Below are 21,182 nucleotides of genomic sequence, written 5' to 3'. Positions count from 1 at the left end.
ATTCTGACCTGAAGAGAAACTCCCGAATGAGAGATGCAGGGAAAGAATCTCCAGGAAAAATCTCCAATGAAAGGCTTGGAAACTGAAGGCAGAAATTCTAAATTCTTCACTGCAGCAGAAGACTCCAATGAATCTCTGTTGGCAGTCCAGCTTCAGAAGCCAGAGTCAGCTGTTCAAGCAGGGGTGATCTCAAACATTTAAACTTCAGGATACCGCAGTTCCTGAAAAACGTTTAAATAGTTCAGTGGTCAGAAATTGCTATTTAAATTGGAATAACCAGGGGGCGGGGGGGTCGGAGAATCACACGGGGCCGGCGTCAATACCGCCCCCGCCGTGTCCTGAATTCTCTGCCCCCCCCCCGAGATTCGGCGGGTGCAGGAATCGCGCTGGTCGGCGGACCCCCCGCGGCGATTCTCCGGTCCACGATGGGCCGAATTCCCGCCGCTGACTAGCCTCTCCAGCCGGCGTGGTTTAAACCACCTCTCTTAGGGGCTGTTTAGCTCACTGGGCTAAATCGCTGGCTTTGAAAGCAGACCAAGGCAAGCCAGCAGTACGGTTCGATTCCCGTAACAGCCTCCCCGAACAGGTGCCGGAATGTGGCGACTAGGGGCTTTTCACAGTAACTTTATTTGAAGTCTACTCGTGACAATAAGCGATTTTCATTTTCATTTCATTTCATTACCGGCGGGATTGGCGACGTGGGCGGGCGCCAGAGTCCTGGGGGCGGCGCGTGGCGATCTGACCCCCGGGGTGCCCCCACGGAGGCCTGGCCCGCGATCGGGGCCCACCGATCGGCGGGTGGGCCTGTGCCGTGGGGGCACTCTTTTTCTTCCACCTTCGCCCTGGTCTGCACCATGGTGGAGGCGGAAGAGACCCCTTCCCCTGCGCATGCGCCGGTATGACATCAGCAGCCGCTGACGCTCCGGCACATGCACGGACTTACGCCTGCTGGCAAAGTCCTTTCGGCCCCGGCTGGCGTGGCGCTGAAGGCCGTTCACGCCAGCCGGCGGAGTGGGAACCACTCCGGCGTGGGCCTAGCCCCTCAATGTGAGGGCTTGGCCCCTAAAGGTGCGGAGACCAGGACCCCCCCGCCCCGCCGGGTAGGGGAGAATCCCGGCCCAGATTCCTGAATCCATGCCTGAACAATGGGGTGTCTGAGCTCATGCCAAGAAGAAAAAGAAAGTAAGTTATGAATTTGGAAGAAACACGACTAAAGAATCAGTTTTAAAAACCAGCAAAGGCCAGTATTCGACGCGTTAATGACCCTAAAGAATTGAAAGAGGGAAATTTGCTGCTGTTAGTTGCAAACCTTTCTTAAGCTGTCCGCGAGTCCTCCAAAACCTACAAAGGTAAGTAAATCCTTTCTCCTCAAGTGAATGGCGATAAAACATAGAACAGTACAGCACAGAACAGGCCCTTCGGCCCTCGATGTTGTGCCGAGCCGTGATCACCCTACTCAAACCCACGTATCCACCCTATACCCGTAACCCAACAACCCCCCCCTGAACCTTACTTTTTAGGACACTACGGGCAATTTATCATGGCCAATCCACCTAACCCGCACATCTTTGGACTGTGGGAGGAAACCGGAGCACCCGGAGGAAACCCACGCACACACGGGGAGGACGTGCAGACTCAGCACAGACAGTGACCCAGCCGGGAATCGAACCTGGGACCCTGGAGCTGTGAAGCATTTATGCTAACCACCATGCTACCGTGATGCCATCCTGAAACTCTGATAGCTTGTAAACTCGAACATACACTATTATAATAATAATAATAAATGAAATGAAATGAAATGATATTTGTTTATTGTCACGAGTAGGCGTCAATGAAGTTACTGTGAAAAGCCCCTAGTCGCCACATTCCGGCGCCTGTTCGGGGCGCAGTCTTCCGGCTGGGCTGTGCTGGAAAAGCAGCTTGGAGCCGCGGCGTGGTCGGTGAAAGCCAGGAACCCTGCTCCCCGGATCCACACGGCTCGCAAGGCCTTGTTAGAGTCAATGGAACCTCGCGAGACGTTGCGAGGAGAATCCCACAATGGGCGGGATCAGTTTTTGACAATCCCTTTGCTTCTGGAACCTCAGACGAGCGCCATTTGGTACTGGTCCCCACAAACGAGGACCAGATGAAACGGCACTCGTGGGGTCACCAAGGGGATCGGAGGCCCCCAGCTGTATGCTCTTTGAGCAGGGTGGTGTCCTGGCACTGCTGGTACCACCTAGATACCCTGGCATGTGGCATGGATACATGGCAGTGCCAAGGTGCCAGGCTGGCATATTTTGTGGATGTTGGGCCCTCAGGGGGTGGGGGGCCCCCCCTTCCATTATGTGTTCGGGCTGGTGGGAGGTCAGGGAATTTTTTTTTTCTGGGCCTCGGAGATTGGGACGCCATTTAAAATAATAATAATCTTTATCGTCACAAGTAGGCTTACATTAACACTGCAATGAAGTTACTGTGAAAAGCCCCTAGTCGCCACATTCCGGCGCCTGTTCGGGGAGAATTCAGAATGTCCAATTCGCCTAACAGCTCGTCTTTCGGGATTTGTGGGAGGAAACCGGAGCGCCCGGAGGAAACCCACGCAGACACGGGGAGACAGTGACCCAAACAGGAATCAAACCTGTGACCTGGTGTTGTGAAGCAACAGTGCTAACCACTGTGCTACCGTGCCGCCCAATGGCATCCCGATCTCTCGCTACAACGGGGAGTTCTGGCGAGCGGTGCTCCCCTTTGTAATCAAAGTGAGTCGTGTAGAATAGCCATGTGTATCTCACCACTGCGAGTGCGGGGAAACCCGCAGTGAAACGCACTCGCTCGGGGACCTTGTTCCCTTTTCAGAAGGTCGCAGCCTTAAACTTTAGCAACTGAGCAAAATTCCAAATCAGTTCAGCCTAATACAAAACTCAGATCAATCACTTTTGCGACATGGCAGCACAGAGGTTAGCACTGCTGCCTCACAGCTCCAGGGACCCGGGTTCAATTCCGGCCTTGGGTGTGTCCTTTGTGTGGCATCTGCACGTTCTTCCTGTGTCTGCGTGGGTTTCCTCCGGGTGCTCCGGTTTCCTCCCACAGTCCAAAGATGTGCAGGTTAGGTGGACTGGCCATGCCAAATTGCAACACGGTTCAATTCCCGTACCAGCCTCCCCGAACAGGCGCCGGAATGTGGCAACTAGGGGCTTTTCACAGTAACTTCATTGAAGCCTACTCGTGACAATAAGCGATTTTCATTTTCATTTCATTTCAATCTGATAGCAGCCAGTGAAACGCAGAGGTGAGCGTACCACTAAACCTCATCCGAGTCCCAGGAATGCACATCCTCCGCCACGGGGGACATCGCCACGACCCACATGGTGGTGGAAGAGATGGGAGATCAAACAAGGAAGAAACAAGTCGGGAGCAGCCAGTGATCAGCGCAACAGGTGGACTGATCAAGGATCGATGAATATGAAAGAATGGACGAAAGGGATGCAAAGATACCCAGGTGCTAGAACAGCCTGTAAACATACAGGAAGAACCAGCAGTGACTAACACTCCTCCCACAGTAGTGGAGTGAGATATGGAAGGGCCGTAAGGCCTCCAGGTAGTCTGAACCCTTGAATTCAAGGATTTGAAAGAAGGGGCTGGGGTAGGGTTAATGTAGTGATGACAATGTAAATGTGTGAGAGTAATAATAATGTAAGACATAAGATTAACTACACTCAGCTTAGAATGCATTGGTAAAGATTTGGGGAGAGGTGCAGTATAAGGGTCTGTCACATATAGGGTTAACATGGGACCGTGTGGAGTATTGCCCACACAGCGATGTAAGTACATGTGTTGGACAGAGCTGTGTGCACCAGGCAGTATGGAGACAGCTCCCAGCTTGTACAGTTTACTGTAACTTTGTAAATAATACTAAGAGTCAATAAAGATTTACAGTTAACCTGCGTGTGAAAGCGCAGATTTCTTCAAACACTCTACAAAAGGAAGTTCTTCCAAAGTCACTGATGAGTTGCTCCAGTAGACCCTGCAGATCAACCAGTCATCAACATGAATAAACTGATTGTAGTATCATCACATAGAATCTGAGATAAATAAATACATGGACAATGAGACAGGTGGACAAATAATGCATGTGTCAGACGGGTCAATGTGATGCTCTGGTGTGTGAGTGAAGAGAGATAAAATGCTTTCTGATTTTTGTCTGCTCGTTAGCTTCTCATGTTCAGCCACACCCCTCACCAGTAGCAATGTGAAAAAGAGAACCGAATTTGTGAGTCACCCGCTGTCAGTACACAGAAGGAAAAAACAGTCAAACATGGGAAATGGCCGCTACTGGGCTGAACTGGCCGAATAGACCTTAAAGTGGCACCAACTCCAGTTCAGTGCAGTACCTGTCACTGCCAGGTCTTACTGGGTTTTCACAGCCTCCCCATTGGAAAATCCTCAGCCAGTGCCTCCTCGTGGCGACACACAGAAACCGGGCCCTTCACGGCTGCGGGCTGAAGCTTGAGAGGGGCGGCACGGTGGGAGAGTGGCTCGCACTGCTGCCTCACAGAGCCAGGAGCCTGAGTTCGATTCCGGCCTTGGGTGACTGTGTTGAGTTTGCACGTCCTCTGCGTGGGTTTCCTCCGGGTGCTCCGGTTTCCTCCAAGATGTGCAGGTTAGGTGGATTGGCCGTGATAAATTTCTCCTGGCAAAAATTCTAGGAAGGAGCCCAAAGGCGGACATTTGTCTGAATATGTCACCTTTCCGACAACTCATGCAGCCAAACCTGTGCCGAACATCGTGATCTGTGTGCCTTTGGGACCAGTCAGAGAGGTCAAGAGGCTCCTCCCTGACATTTAGGCAGCCCAGGGTCTCCATAAATGTTTCCCGGACCTGCCCCCTGGAGAGGCCATTCCAATTTTCACTGCGGAGTTAACACAGCACAGGAGACAGCAATGAAAACAGAGGCCGGCAGATCCTGCACCCTCTCTGCCCACTGTCTTTACAGCAAAGGCGGCAGAGGCTGCCACACGACAGAGGGGTTCCTGAATCACGCCAGCCGATGTTTAACAGCTCCCCGCCAGCGCGCAAAGCTACATCTTACAGAACGGAAGGCTGCCAAAGATGAAAGAGCAGATATGTAGAGATGGGCATGTTATATTGGAAAGGTGGACTGATTGGCAGACACTTGAGCCCGTAGACAGAAATAGACCAGCTGGTCCATTAACAACCCCAAACAGTCACAACAAAACAGCAGTAACTCTCAGTGTTCCTCCCAGCTGATAGAGTGAGAGTCAGAAAGACTGACCAAAAAACAAACATAGACAGGCGAAAAAAACAGAGATAACCTGATCAATAAATATAGACAAAGTATAGAATGACAAATGATAGATAAACTGCCTCCAGGAAGATTATGGACAGAGAAATGTTAGACACAGAGACTGACTACAGACAGTGAGTTTTTAAAATTCATTTTATGGGATGTGGGCGTCCCTGGTTAGACCAGCATTTGCTGCCCATTCCTAGTTGCCCTTCAGAAGGTGGTGGTGAGCTGCCTCCTTGAACTGCTGCAGTACTTGAGGTGTAGGTACACCCACCGTGCTGGGAGGGAATTCCAGGATTTTGACCCAGTGACAGTGAAGGAACGGCGATATATTTCCAAGGCAGGATGGTGAGTGACTGGAGAGGAATCTCCAGATATCGACTGCTCTTGTCCATCTGGATGGGAGTGGTCGTGGGTTTGGAAGGTGCTGCGTAAGGAACCTTGGTGAGTTCCTGCATTACACCTTGTAGATGCTGCTGTGCGTCAGTGGTGGAGGGAGTGAATGTTTGTGGAAGGGGGAGCAATCAGCTGGGCTGCTTTGTCCTGAATGGTGCTGAACTTATTGAGTGTTGTTGGAGCTGCACTCATCCAGGCAAATGGAGAGTATTCCATCACACTCCTGAATTGTGCCTTGTAGATGGTGGATACGCTTTGGGGATGAGGAGATGAGTTACTCTCTGCAGGATTCCTCGCCTTTGACCTGCTCTGGTAGCCACAGTATTTATATGACTAGTCCACTTGAGTTTGTGGTCAATGGCAACTCCCAGAGTGTTAAGATTGGGGATTCAGCGATGATAATGCGATGGTAATACACTCCAGATGCGTCCCTTGTAGATGGCTTTGGGTAGACAGAGACAGTCCTCTTCCTTCAGGCTGAGAAGCAGAGGCTGGATTTCAGGCAGGTTGGGTTCGATGTAGGTGCTGTAGTTGCCTCCTGACCTCATGTAAAGAGCTGTCGCTCCTGCCCCCTGCACATGCACCTCTCACACCCTGCGCCCTGTGATAGAGTTGAGCTGAGGGTGTGATGCCAACATAAGACCCTTGATTTCTGCCCATAAAAGTTTGGTATCCTTAACTATAGATAAACAGACTAAGAGCAGATGGTATCACAGGATCAGAGAATTGTTACCACACGGAAGGAGGCCATTCGATCCATCATGTCTGCACCGTCTCTCCAACCGAGCATCATAACTTAGTGCCATTCCCCTGCCATTTACCCTGCACATTCTTTCAATTCAAATTATCATCCAATGCCCTCTTGAATACCTCGATTGAACCTGCCTCCACCAGGCAGAATATTCCAGACCCGAACATTTGCTTCTTTTGAAAATCACTTTAAATCTGTGCCCTCTCGTTCTTGATCCTTTTACCAGCGGGAATAGTTTCTCCCTGTCTACTCTGTCCAGCCCCCTCATGATTTGGAACATCTCCATCAAATGGTAGACAGGCTATGAACAGATTGTAGATGGTCTGAGCTGGAATTCCCTCTCTACCTTCTATAAGATGCTCCTTAACCTACTCTTTGGCCAAGGTTTCAGTCACTTGTCCCAATATTTTCTTAAGTAGCTCGGTGTCAACTGTTATTTGATTATCATTCCTGTGAGGCAAAATGGGACATTTTATGATGTTAAAGGAGCTGTTGTAATGACTGAGTGAGAAGCAGTGAACTGGTTACCCTCTGTTAGAATCAAAGAATTCAGACAGTGCAGAAGGAGGCCATTCGGCCCATCGAGTCTGCATCGACCCTTTGAAAGAGTACCCTACCTAACCCCACTCCCCCGCCATATCCCTGTAACTCCGTCTAACCTGCACACCTTTGGGCACGAAGGGGCAATTTAGCATGGCCAAACTTGTGCATCTGGACTGTGGGAGGAAACCGGAGCACCCGGAGGAAACCCACAAAGACACAGGGAGAACGTGCAGACTCCACACAGATAGTGACCCGAGGCTGGAATTGAACCTGGTTCCCTGACACGGTGAGGCAGCAGTGCTAACCACTGTGCCGCCCCAAATTTAGTTTCTTCGGTTAGTTGAACAAAGGTATACATAGTATATTCCACGAGAATATACTTTTTCAGAATCAAAATATATTTATTATTTAATAAGGAACCACTCAAAAAAGGTTTTCTTGAATTAAAGAAAGAACAAATTTATTAACCTCGGAACCTGAGGGGAAAATAAAAAACTTGGCGTCACAAACTCACACTCACGCACACATGAGCACACCCACCCACAGGCCCAGACGCACGCACACACCCACACACACCCACAGGCCCAGATGCACGCGCACACACACACGCACCCACAGGCCCAGATGCACACACACACACACACACAGGCCCAGATGCACGCGCACACACACACGCACCCACAGGCCCAGATGCACGCGCACACACACACGCACCCACAGGCCCAGATGCACACACACACACACACAGGCCCAGATGCACACACACACACAGGCCCAGATGCACACAAACACACAGGCACACACACACAGGCAAGCACACATCCATGCAGTACACACATGCACAGACAGAGACACAAACACAGACAGACACGCACACACACATAAATCAGAAATAAGGAAACTTGGAGTCCAGTAAGGAAAACTCAAAAGGTACGCAGTTTAAGAGTCCTTTGATTGTCCTTGAGGCATAGATTGTTAAACATTGCTGCCGATTTAGGTTCACTGATTTCTTGGATGCTGTCAGCTGTAGAAGATATTGCAATTCTTGCCAGATCTTGATTCATTCGTAGATTTCCAGTACATTGACTTCTGAGAGAGACAGAGAGGGAGAAAGAGACCTCCATCCTTTTCTGCCTTTCGCTTCTGCTGACGTCTCTTGCAAAAGTCGCCCTTCGGGATCTGGAGTTGGCCCTATTTCTTGCCCACAATGCATTTCCAACAGGTTTGGGGTGGGTTTGCCTGTGGCAGCAACTGTTTCAATATCCAGAACTTTCCATCTTAAACTCTTCCTTTGACAGCGATGAGTTTTGATGGAACTATGAATGACTGGAAATGTCTCTCTCTTCACACTCTCTTTTGTGGGATGGGTGGAGGGGGGGGGGGGGGTCTTGTTTGCTTTTCTCACCTTCATCTTGTTCAGTGACCTTGCATATTTAGGTAGTTTGCTCTGCCTCATTTCAAATTGCAAAGTTTCTGGTCAGTTGAAAGTTTGAAAATCGTATTTTCAAAAATAGAGGGGTGAAGCGTTGGGACACGAATGCAAGTTATTGCTGTGGAGACAGGCTGTGGGGAGGCAGACACACTATAGGTGGACAGATGATTCAACATAGTGTCCAGGACTTTATGGCCGCTCCCCCCCCCCCCCCCCCACCCCCCAGGCACAGTGGGATATCGAGGTGCTGCCAAAGTAAACAGCAGTGTAGATGGTCTGCTGCAATCGCTGGTGGGGAGATGCACCGTGAGGGGCACGGTTAAACCCTGGACAATATTTTCTCCAGCCAAGTGATATGTGCTCGCTGTGTTCACTGTTGAATCTGTTTCTTTCCTCCGGGTAGGGATTTTGCATACGTGGCGAGCGACAAGGACACGTGCATGCTGAAATGCCACGTGTTTCACTGCAACTCCCCTGCAAAAGCCATCGCCACCACCCTCCATCAGATGTGCTCCCAGGCAAGTCCCCTTCATCACTAACGCAAACTAAGGTAAAGGCCAGGCTCTGTTCTCCTCATCCCGACAATGAATGTTGCTTTACCCTCTCGCTCACTCAGAGCTGGCTCACCATGGCTGTCCCTCATCTAACTTTGTAAAATTCTGTTATGGGGTGTGGGCGTCGCTGGCCACACCAACATCTGTTGCCCGTCCCTAACTGCCCTTGAACTGAGTGTCTCGCTCGGCCATTTCAGGGGGGCAGTGTAGAGTCAACCACATTGCCGTGGGTCTGGAGTCACATTGTGGGCCAGGCCAGGTAAGGACGGCCGATTTCCTCCCCTAGAGGACATCAGTGAACCAGATGGGTTTTTACAACAATCGGTGATATTTTCGCCATTCCTGAGACTTGTTTTTTTCAATTCCAGATTTTATTAATTGAATTTAAATGACACCAGCTGCCGGGGTGGGATTTGAACCCATGTCCCCAGGGCTTTAATTTGGGCCTCTGGATTTTTAATTCCACTAATCCTGCATCTCCCAACAATGGTGGAGGGTGATGTGTGCAACTAGCTAACCTGTAAGTATAGGCTAGTTGTAAATCCTTCAATGTGACAGTCAGTGTCTGTCTGGACATACACGATGGGGTCATTTCAAACTTGAAATAACAGTGTAAAGGGGACAATGTCGATTTAGATATATGTTCCGATTCTCAGAGCCATTTGATCACTTCAACTGATATTGCTCAAAGTTCAAACTACACTATCCATCACCTCAGAACTCTCGCCCACTCGATCTAAAGCAGCAACATAAATCATCTCGCAGCGTGTTAACCAAATCTGTTCTGTCTTAGAATCTGAAACCTTCTTCAACTTATTGCAGATCATGGCAGAGCGAGCAATGACGAGTGACTCCCCCAATGTCGTGGGAACGGAGGAGGGTATCTGCTCAGCCGACCTGCCTCTGCAAGGTACCTTTTTATAAATGTTTTTTTATTGGGTTTTTGAACAAGGTATAATTACCGTTATGTACACAGAATAAGAAACATATATATATATCACACATCTAGAAGAGAAGGGCACACCCCAACATATAATACAATAAAATATGAAATAGAATAACAGGTAGGGTATTGTGCACCAGCTCGACAGCGGGAGCTCTGTACACCTGGCAAAATTATTTACACCACGTAAGTAGGCGACTGTTTGCGGGGGGGGGGGGGGGCAAATATACATTTGAGTATTTGTGTGCCGGGGAGATAATTACAGTGGGCGATACTTGGCTGTGTTTCGTGTTGTTGTCGCCTGCTTCTCCCGGACGGATCTCGCTGCCGTCTCGCGCTCGCCTCCGCTTCTGCTGCTCCTCCCGTCCTCCATCTTTATTTTCCTCGTTCCCCGCTCCTGGAGATGTCATGCACGTTTTGGTATCCCGTGCATTCCTTCCGGCTCCCGTTTCCCTGCCCCCCCCCCCCCCCCGCTGGTTCTCCTCTCTTGCCCCCCCGCCCCCCCTCCACGGTTCGCCTTTCTTTCCTCAGGTTTAGCCGTCCCCCCCCCCTTCCTCCCCCCTCCCTCCGTCCCTCCCTCCCTCCCTCCCTCCCTCCCTCCCTCCCTCCCAGTCTATCTCTCCCTTTCATGCCTTGGCTACCTTCCCCTGATTCTTGATGCAAGGTACCTTTAACATTATTTGTTTAGGAAAGATTGTTTATTGAGGTACGAAGGCTTACAACTGAGTTGGAAGCAGTTAGAATTTCTTGGGCACGTAATAAGGACTGATGATTCAGAAAGTCTGATGCTAATTGCTGGACATCTTGTGGGGCAGTGGGCTGCGTTCCTATCTCTCAGCCAGAGGCTCTGGGTTCACGTCCCACTCCAAGAACCGCACTATCGGAAGGAGGTGATTGCACTGGAGAGGGTGCAGAGGAGATTCACCAGGATGTTACCTGGGACGGAGCATTTTAACTATGAAGAGAGGGCAGATAGGCTGGGCTTCTTTCCTTGGAGCAAAGAAGGCTGAGGGGGGGCTGATTGTGTAAAAGATGAGGGGCATGGACAGGGTGGATAGAAAGCAGCTGTTCCCCTTATTTGAAGAGTCAGTAGCAAGGGGGGATAGTTTTAAGGTGAAACGTAGGTGGTTTAGAGGGGGTGTGAGGAAAAGTGTTTTCACCCAGAGGGTGGTGGGAGTCTGGAATGCACTGCCTGGGAGGGTAGAACGGGCAGGAGACGTCACAATCTTTAAGAAACACTTGGATGTGCATTTCCAATGTCATAACAGTCAAGGCAATGGGCCAAGTGCTGGGAAGTGGGATTAGTGCAGGTTCGAGTAGTTTATTTTATCTCGGGCAGGCTTGATGGGGCCGAAGGGCCTTTTCTATATTTTACGATTCTATGAATCTATTCCAGGACTTGGAGGCCACGGAAGGTGCATTCATAACTTTCCAAACAGGTTAATTATCAGCCTGTAAATCCTTCCATTACTCCTGAAGGCAGGCGGTAAGAGTGGGAGAGATTCCTGCTCAGCGATACTGCAAGAGGCAATGGCAAATCGCTGCAGTGCTTTGCCGAGCTTACAGATGGACCAACACAACGGAGGCCCATGGTTACCAATGTCTTAGGGCGTGACCGGAATAGTGAGATTATCCACATATTATCAACAAAGCAAATCTCAGACCTGAAGTCATGACCCCCACCCTCACTCTGTATCGACCCCATTACGTCTCGAGAATTAGATTTGAGGATGGACAGTTGGCTGTCCATCTGAATACAATCTGAGATTTCCCATACTCTGATCCTTCGTTCCTCACTGGGTCTTTTTCAAGGAGCGTTTTCAATCAGCGACCGCATCAGCGTGAGTCAAGAGAAGCTGGTAGGCTGATGGCTTCTAAATAATGTCAATATTCAAGAAGGATTTGAAAAAAGCCCTTCGCAAGGCTTCAGACTAAAGGAAAAGTCCCTGGCATCCAAGGTGAAGTAATTTGGATGATCTGTTGGCTGGTTTGTATCAAATGATGGGATAGCCATCAATGGTGATGGTTAAAAATGGGTAACCACAGGCTGTGAAGGCCACCAGAGATCTCTATTCAATATTGACCAATGACCTCAATTCTATACCAACTCTCAGCCGCTAGTAAAAAGCAATGACCCCCTCCACCCCTTAAGACTAGGCAGACACCAGAGTCAGGAGCTATAGTAAGTGCTGAGTTTGCTTTAACTACAGAAGAGAAGGTGAAGAACTATTGTAATCCATGTCCTTGACCAGTGTATTCACACGACAAGTTTAGAAGTAAACAGAAGTTACAACATAGAAACAGCAATTTGTGGCCTAACCACTCAGTGTTCACGTTTATTCATATCCACAGCAAATGGTTCTAAACACATTTACTATCCATGTTCCCATTTCACTTCAACCTCTTTCACTTCATCCATGTTCCCAATCTGGGCAGCATGGTAGCATTGTGGATAGCACAATCGCTTCACAGCTCCAGGGTCCCAGGTTCGATTCCGGCTTGGGTCACTGTCTGTGCGGAGTCTGCACATCCTCCCCGTGTCTGCGTGGGTTTCCTCCGGGTGCTCCGGTTTCCTCCCACAAGTCCCGAAAGACGTGCTGTTAGGTGACTTGGCCATGATAAATTGACCTTACTGTCCAAAATTGCCCTTAGTGTTGGGTGGAGTTACTGGGTTATGGGGATAGGGTGGAGATGTTGACCTTGGGTAGGGTGCTCTTTCCAAGAGCCGGTGCAGACTCGATGGGTTGAATGGCCTCCTTCTGCACTGTAAATTCTATGATCTATGATAATCTTGAATGTTGATTTAATTTCTGCCTCAATTACTAACCCGGGAGATGATCGATCAGCCTCACAACTCTGTGTATGCAAAGGTTTAACTCAGACTGCGTTCGAAGACCCTTACATTTAATCTTGCACCTACGGCTGCTCATTTTTCACTCTTCAATGATTAGAAACTATCTGAAGAAAGAGAACAAAGAACAATACAGCGCAGGAACAGGCCCTTCAGCCCTCCAAGCCTGTACTGGTCAAAATCCTCAGCACCTACCTCCTTGTGCCATTTCCCTCTCTACCCATCCGATCCATGTATAAAGACTGCTTCTATCTACTTTGGCCCATTTTTTCAGCGTTTTAAACACTTCTACCATCTCACGTCGTAATCTGTGTCATTCCCTTAGTAACAGCCCCAGTTATGTGGAGCCTGAGGCTGTGCAACAAGATGAAATGTATCCAGTGTAAATCAAGGGTGATGGCGTTAAGTGAGGTTAAAATGAAGGTAAGTAAGACTCTGATTGGGGCTCTGTGTACACGGTAACGGCATCATTGATGTGTAGAGCATCTACTTTGTAAATTCTTGCATGAATGCACGGGCGGCACAATGGCACAGTGGTTAGCACTGCTGCCTCACAGCGAAAGAGGTCAGGATTCAATTCCAGCTTTGGGTGACTGTGTGGAGTTTGCACGTTCTCCCCATGTCTGCGTGGGTTTCCTCCAGTTTCCTCCCACAGTCCAAAGCTGTGCAGGTTAAGTGGGTTGGCCATGATAAATTGCCCCTTAGTGTCCAAAGATATGCCAAAGATTCCAAATATAGGTGGGGTTACAGGGATAGGGCGGGGAAGTGGCCTAGGTAGGATGCTCCTTTGGATGGTCGGAGCAGACTCAATGGGCCAAATGGCCACCTGCGCTGTAGAGATTGTATGGATTATGTAGGAATATAAGAATGATATAACAAATTGGAGGCCAGTCGGCTCATAAGACCAGAAGACATAGAAGCAGAATTAGGCCACTCGGCCCATCGAGTCTGTTCCGCCATTCAATCATGGCTGATACATTTCTCATCCCCATTCTCCAGCCTTCTCCCCCTAACCCCTGATTAATCAAGAACATATCTATCTCTGTCTTAATGACACTCAGTGATTTGGCCTCCACAGCCTTCTGCGGCAAAGAGTTCCACAGATTCACCACCCTCTGGCTGAAGGAATTCCTCCTCATCTCTGTTTTAAAGGATCGTCCCTTTAGTCTGAGATTGTGCCCTCTGCTTCTAGTTTTTCCTACAAGTGGAAACATCCTCTCCACGTCCACACTATCCAGGCCTCGCAGTAACCTGTAAGTTTCAAAAAGATCCCCCTTCATCCTTCTAAACTTCAACAAGTACAGACCCAGAGTCCTCAAACGTTCCTCATACGGCAAGTTCTTCATTCCAGGGATCATTCTTGTGAACCTCCTCTGGACCCTTTCCAAGGCCAGCACATCCTTCCTCAGATACGGGGCCCAAAACTGCTCACAATGCTCCAAATGGGGTCTGACCAGAGCCTTATACAGCCTCAGAAGTACATCCCTGGTCTTGTATTCTCACCCTCTTGACATGAATGCTAACATTGCATTTGCCTTCCTAACTGCCGACTGAACCTGCACGTTAACCTTAAGAGAATCATGAACAAGGACTCCCAAATCCCTTTGTGCTTCTGATTTCCTAAGCATCTTCCCATTTAGAAAATAGTCTATGCCTCCATTTCTCCATCCAAAGTGCATAACCTCACACTTTTCCACATTGTATTTCATTTGCCACTTCATTGCCCACTCTCCTAGCTTGTCTAAGTCCTTCTGCAGCTCCCTTGCTTCCTCAATACTACCTGTCCCTCTACAGATCTTTGTATCATCTGCAAACTTAGCAACAGTGCCTTCAGTACCTTCTTCCAGATCATTAATGTATATTGTGAAAAGTTGTGGTCCCAGCACCGACCCCTGAGGCACATCACTAGTCACTGGCTGCCATCCTGAAAAAGACCCCTTTATCCCCACTCTCTGCCTTCTGCCAGTCAGCCAATCCTGTATCCATGCCAGGATCTCACCCTTAACACCATGGCTCCTAACTTATTTAACAGTCTCCAATGCGGCACCTTGTCAATGGCCCACTTCTGCTGGCTCTTGAAAATAAATTGGACTCTCTCCCCAGTGCTGGAACAATGTAATTTTTTAAAAAACTCTTTTATATGGGATGTGAGCGTCGCTGGCTGGGGCAGCATTAATCACCCTTTAACTGAGCTGGGCCATTTCAGAGTCAACCATATTGCTGTGGGTCAGGAGTCACATGCCAGACCAGCTAAGGACGGCAGATTTTCTTCCCTCGGGACATTAGTGAAAGGTCTGGGGTTTACGATAATTGATTTGCAGTCATTATTAGATTTTTATTGAATCCAAATTTCACCATCTGCCATTGTGGGATTTGAACCCATGTCCCTGGAACATTACTCTGGGTCACTGGGTCAGCGACAATACCACAACACCACTGCCTCCCCTATTATGGGGTGATGTGATTAGAAGTGCTTAGGATGGGACAGAATAGACAGAAGCGGACTGTTGGCATGAGTTGAGGAGTCAAAGGATTAAATATTGATATATAACAGAGGGCAGGCGACACGCGTATTCGGACAAATGACCAAAGCTTGACCAAAGATATGGGTCGAAATTCTCCGGCCCTTTCTGTCGGCGGGATCTTTAGGTCCCACCGATGACGACCCCCGTGACACGTTCCCCCGGGGGTGGAGGGCGTGTGGCATGTAAAACCCTGTAGACTTCGCCTGGACCTGGGAGATCCCGCTGCTGGACAATGGTGGGTCGGCAGCGGCAAATACGCTGCAGGATGGCCGGGAAATCCCACCATTGGTTTTAGACACGTTTTATAGGAGAGGGGGGTGTAGGGAGGAGGCGAGGTTTAGGGTGGGAATTCCAGAGCTTAGGTGCCCCAGGGAACTGAAGACACGGCCAATGGTGGAGCGATGGAACTTGAGGATGCTCTGTTTGAGAATCAGCGCCAGCGATATAGCCACAGTTAACGGCCACAATGATCAAACACTGCGTGTGACACAATGGTTCCTGTGCTGCTGGGCTGGGGCTGAGACTGGGGAGGGAGGTTCTGGAGAGGCAAAAAAAGAGCTGGAGGGGAACAGTGGAAACATGAGGAAGGATGTACTTGTCTCTCGTCTTTGAGTATAATTGTTAGCGCCACAAATCCTAAAGCATTGCTTTGGAAATCAGAGAATATTTTAACAGAATGATCGCTCGGTGGGATAAATAGGTGGGATGAAATACGTGGTCGGGTTAAAAAGGAAATAAAGACTTGCATTTATATCATGCCTTTCACAAGCATTAGATAATAATAATCTTTATTATTGTCACAAGTAGGCTTACATTAACACTGCAATGAGGTTACTGTGAAAATCCCCTAGTCACCACACTCCGGCGCCTGTTCGGGTACACAGAGGGAGAATTCAGAATATCCAATTCACCTAACAAGCACATCTTTTGGGTCTTGTGGGAGGAAACCGGAGCACCCGGAGGAAACCCACGCAGACACAGGGAGAACGTGCAGACTCCCCACAGACAGTGACCCAAGACGGGAATCGAACCTGGCACCCTGGAGCTGGGAAGCAACGGTGCTAACCACTGTGACACCGTGATATCCCAAAGTGTCTTACAGCCAATAAAGAGATACTTTTGAAGGCGAGACATTGTTGTGATGTTGGAAAGGCATCAGTTACTTTGCCCACAAACAGCAGTGTGACAATGATCAGGTCATCTGTTTTCAGTGATGTGATTGAGGGATTAAATATTGGCCGGGATCCTGGCGAGAGCGCCACGGGATTGTTCGCGCCCATCCTGGTTTTAATGCCTCACCTGGATAACGGCACCTCAGCACCGGAGTGTCGGCCTGTGCTTTTGTGCTGGAGCACAACTTGAGAACACCGACTCAGAGGCACGCCTGCGACGGACAGAGCTGACACATGAGCGAAGAGCATACATGGGTTGTGGGATGAGGTTATAGGTACAGTCCGTGATGGCATGAATACAGCAACTCTGTGTGTCTACCCATCTCCCTTTCTTTTCCAGTCGATCTCCTGGAGGCAGTTAGGCAGTCTGTGCAGAGGTTCAACGTGCAGTACATTGGCTCTCTCCCTGTGGCTAATTCAATGGGTGAGTAAATCTGTTTGTGAAAACCGTCTGCAAGTCGGCGTTGTGAACGTTACGATCGATTGCTGGTCAGTCCACGCAGGAGAATTGAGGCAGAAATAATCTCTGGCGTGCAAACCAAAAACTTCTGATTTAAGCAATTTTTTAAAACATGAATGGTGCCAAGTTCTATTCAGCCTTTCTGCCCCGATTCTTCCTTCCTGAAGGTGCTCACTTCAACTGCTCTCTGTGTCACTGAATTAGTTACAGCATGCCAATCCTCCAAATACTCATTTAACCCTACTCTCTGCTTCTTGTTAGCTATCTAATCCTCTATCTATGTTAATGTGTAACCACACCATGTGCTCTCATCTTGTGTCGTACCCTTTTTTTGTGGTACCTTATCAAATGACTTTTGAAAGTCCAAGTACACTACATCTACCAGTTCCCCTTTATACGCCTTGAATGTTACTTTGTCAAAAGACAGATCAAACGCAATTCCCAATGACAAAGCCATGTTGGCTCTGCCTGATCAACTTGTGATTATCTAAGTATCCTGATATAATCTCCTTATTAATGGATTCTAACACTCACCCTGTGATTTTAGGCTAAATGCACGATGGATTCCTGCCTTCTGCCTCCTCCTTTCTCAAATAAAGATGTTACGTTACCTATTTTCAAATCCACTGGATTATTTCCAGAATATAAGGAATTTTGGAAGATTATAAACAATCCATCTGCTATCTGTACCGCTACTTCTTATAAGGATCGAGGATGAAGACCATCTGGACCTGGAGGCTTGTCAGCCTTTCGGCTTTAATAGTTTCCGAGCGCCCTTCCCCTGGCGATGGTGATAGAAACAGAAAATAGGAGCAGGAGGAGGCCATTCAGCCCTTCGAACCTGCTCCGCCATTAGGATCATGGCTGATCATCCAACTCAATAGCCTAATCCATCTTCCCCCATATCCTTTGATCCCCTTTTCCCCAAGTGCTATATCTAGCTGCTTCTTGACATCATGCAATGATTTGGCCTCAACTACTTCCTGTGGTAACGAATTCCACAGGCCGACCACTCTCTAGGTGAAGATATTTCTCCTCAGCTCTGTCCTAAATGGTCTATCCCGTATCCGCAGACTGTGACCCCTGGTTCTGGACACCCTCACCATCAGGAACATCCTTCCTGCATCTACCCTGTCCAGTCCTGTTAGAATTTTATAGGTTTCTATGAGGATTCCCCCCCTCATTCTTCTGAACTCCAGCGAATATAATCCTAACCGATTTAATCTCGCCTCATACATCAGTCCCGCCATCCCAGGAATCAGCCTGGTAAACCTTCTCTGAACTCCCTCTGGAGCAAGAACATCCTTCCTCAGATAAGGATATCAAAACTGCGCACAATATTCCAGGTGTGGCCTCACCAAGGCCCTGTATAATTGCAGCAAGACATCCCTGCTTCTGTACTCGAATCCTCTCACAATGAAGGCCAACATACCATTATCCTTCTTTACCGCCTGCTGCACCTGCATGCTTACCTTCAGCAACTGGTGTAGGAGGATACCCAGGTCCCATTGCACATTCCCCTCCCCTAATTTTTGGCCATTCAGATAATAATCTGCCTTCCTGTCTTTGCAACCAAAGTGGATAACCTCGCTTTTCTCCAAATGATACTGCATCTGCCATTCATTTGCCCATTCACTCAACTTGTCCAAATCACACTGAAGGATCTCTGCATCCTCCTCACAGCTCACCCTCCCACCCAATTTGGTGTCATCTGCAAATTGTGTTAAGTTCATCCCTCCCTACCACTTTTGGATTTTCAAGAGTCTTTGGAAAGTTTTCTAAGCCCTCTACCATGAAGACAGACACAAAATACCTGTTCAACACTTCCGCCATTTCTTTGTTTTCCATTTGCAATTCCGCATACTCTCTCCAGTGGACCAACGTTAGCTTTTTCCTAGTCAAATACTTGTGGAAACATTTTCTCTTTGTTTTTATATTACTAGCTAGCTTTCTCTCAAACTCTTCTTTCTCTCTCATTATTTTTTGGGCCATTAAGACACTATACGACCATAAGACATCGGAGCAGAATAGGCCATTCAGCCCATCGAGTCTGCTCTGCCAGTCAATGAGATCGTGACTGATCTGATGTGATAATCCTCAATTCCACTTTCCCGCTTTATCCCCATAACCCTCGATTTCCTCACTGATTAAAAATCTGTCACTCTCAGTCTTGAACATACTGAACGACCCGGCCTCTACAGCTCTCTGCGGTAAAGAATTCCACAGATTCACTGCCCTCTGAGAGAAGAAATTCCTCCTCATCTCGGTCTTAAATTGGAAACCTTTTTCTGCACCTAAGGAATTGTATGGTTCTACATATTATTGGTATATATTTTATGAATTCATACGTATAAATAAGTTGAGAGCAAGCCAGTCTAATTGTAGCAAAGTGGAAAGATTTGTTGCTTAGCAACCTGGACAGTCATCACAATCACAGTAAGAGACCATTCAGCCCAACGTGTCTGCAGCTTCTCTTCAAATAGGCAATTTCCTTATTGCCATTCCCCCACCTTCTCCCTGTAACCCAATACATTCTTCCATTGCAGCTAACAGTCTAATTAATGCAGCTAATCCTTCCCTGTTTAGGATATGGACAATGGAGCATGCAAATTCCTGCACTGGATTTGTCTTGTAGGCTTCACTTTCCACAGTAGAGTTCCTACAGTGTAGAAGGAGGCCATTCGGCCCCATCGAGTCTGCTCCAGCCCTCTGAAAGAGCACCCTACCTAGGCCTAACTCCCCGCTCTATCCCCGTAACCCCACCTAATAAGGGGTAATTTACCGTGGCCAATCCACCTCAGATGCACATCTTTGGACTGTGGGAGGAAACCGGAGGAAACCCACGCAGATATGGGGAGAACGTGCAAACTCCACACAGAAAGTCACCCAAGGTTGGAATTGAATCTAGGTACCCGGCGCTGTGAGGCAGCAGTGCTAACCACTGTGCCACCATGCCGTTCTGCTTTGCACTCTTGTAGTCTCTTCTGATTTCTGTACCCCGTCCGGGCTTCTCCTGCATCTTGGGTCCTGCGTTGAGGTGGTCCCTCTTATTGGATCTCTCTTTTTGCTGCAAAAGATGCGAGAGGGGGAGTGTGGACTGGATATTCTGGTACTTCCCACCTTGGCAGGATGTACCCGTCCCACCAAGCTTACAAACATTCACTTAGATTCTAAATGATAATGTTAAACTGCTACAGACACGTATTAAAGCTACAGAATTTGAAGAGACTGTTTATTTTACAATGTGTAATTCTAAGGCACGACTTTCTCACAAGACTGTGCCGGCACATATTTTATAAGGATAGTCACATTTAAAAAAATGTTTTTTTCATCAGTTCATGATTTAATTTTTTAATGGTACGTTTTCTGCTGCATTGATTTCAGTTGTTTGAATGTTGATGTATTTCCAGGAATGAAGCTAGTGAACGGAGTGATCAGGAGTCTGGTGGATTCAGTGGATAGACACGACTGGCCGTCGGTTCTGCTGCAAGTCACAGATACCACACTGTCTGTGTGTAAGGGGGAGGTGAGCCCAGCTTTCAGATCCACATCCTCCACATCACTCTCTCCACTTTCCTTTCCCCGCCCTCAATCCTTAAGTAGGGTGTTCTTCACAATCAATCCGGAGGAACTCATCCTCTCCTCCGGTCGCACTTCGCACCACCCCTGGAGACTCTCTGGCTGTCTTTACCGATGTCCCGTTGAGATTTAGCGGTACCTGGATGGGCAATAGTCAAGATGAACCCACAGCCCGCTGGTATGGTCCAGCTGGGCTGAATGGCCTGTTTGAGTCCATAGAATCATAGAATTTACAGTGCAGGAGGCCATTCGGCCCATCGAGTCTGCACCGGCCCTTAGAAAGAACACCCTACTTAAGCCCCCACCTCCACCCTATCCCCGTAACCCACTAACCCCACCTAACCTTTTTGGACACTAAGGGGCAATTTATCACGGCCAATCCACCCAACCTGCACATCGTTGGACTGTGGGAGGAAACCGGAGCACCCGGAGGAAACCCACGCACACACGGGGAGAACGTGCAGACTCCGCACAGGCAGTGACCCAAGGCTCGAATCAAACCTGGGGCCCTGGTGCTGCGAAGCAACAGTGCTAACCACTGCGCTAGCTTGCTGCCCAAAATACGACGCAATTCCCACCGTCACAGCCCTTTCTCTCTCTATTTTATCCACAGTACTTTGGCAATTGGTCGGCTGAAAATTTCCCCTCTTGTTCCTTCTAATCTCCAACTGAGCTCCTTGCTCGACTCC

At 48.6% G+C, this 21,182-nt stretch overlaps 1 protein-coding gene across 1 annotated transcript in view; it reads left to right on the top strand.

Annotated features, from left to right (window-relative positions):
• Window positions 1-21,182, top strand: part of LOC119964283 (amyloid-beta A4 precursor protein-binding family B member 2-like) — a 70,497-nt gene that overhangs the window by 40,103 nt on the left and 9,212 nt on the right. The window contains exons 6-9 of the mRNA XM_038793560.1: window positions 8,813-8,927; window positions 9,786-9,873; window positions 16,795-16,878; window positions 20,325-20,440. Coding sequence (XP_038649488.1) covers window positions 8,813-8,927; window positions 9,786-9,873; window positions 16,795-16,878; window positions 20,325-20,440 — 403 coding nt within the window. The remainder of the gene's footprint in view (window positions 1-8,812; window positions 8,928-9,785; window positions 9,874-16,794; window positions 16,879-20,324; window positions 20,441-21,182) is intronic.

The sequence above is a fragment of the Scyliorhinus canicula genome, chromosome 4, assembly GCF_902713615.1.
Source record: "Scyliorhinus canicula chromosome 4, sScyCan1.1, whole genome shotgun sequence".
Taxonomy (NCBI): domain Eukaryota; kingdom Metazoa; phylum Chordata; class Chondrichthyes; order Carcharhiniformes; family Scyliorhinidae; genus Scyliorhinus; species Scyliorhinus canicula.
The sequence above is the reverse complement of the archived record's forward strand: the minus strand, read 5'-3'. Positions and strand labels throughout refer to the sequence as shown.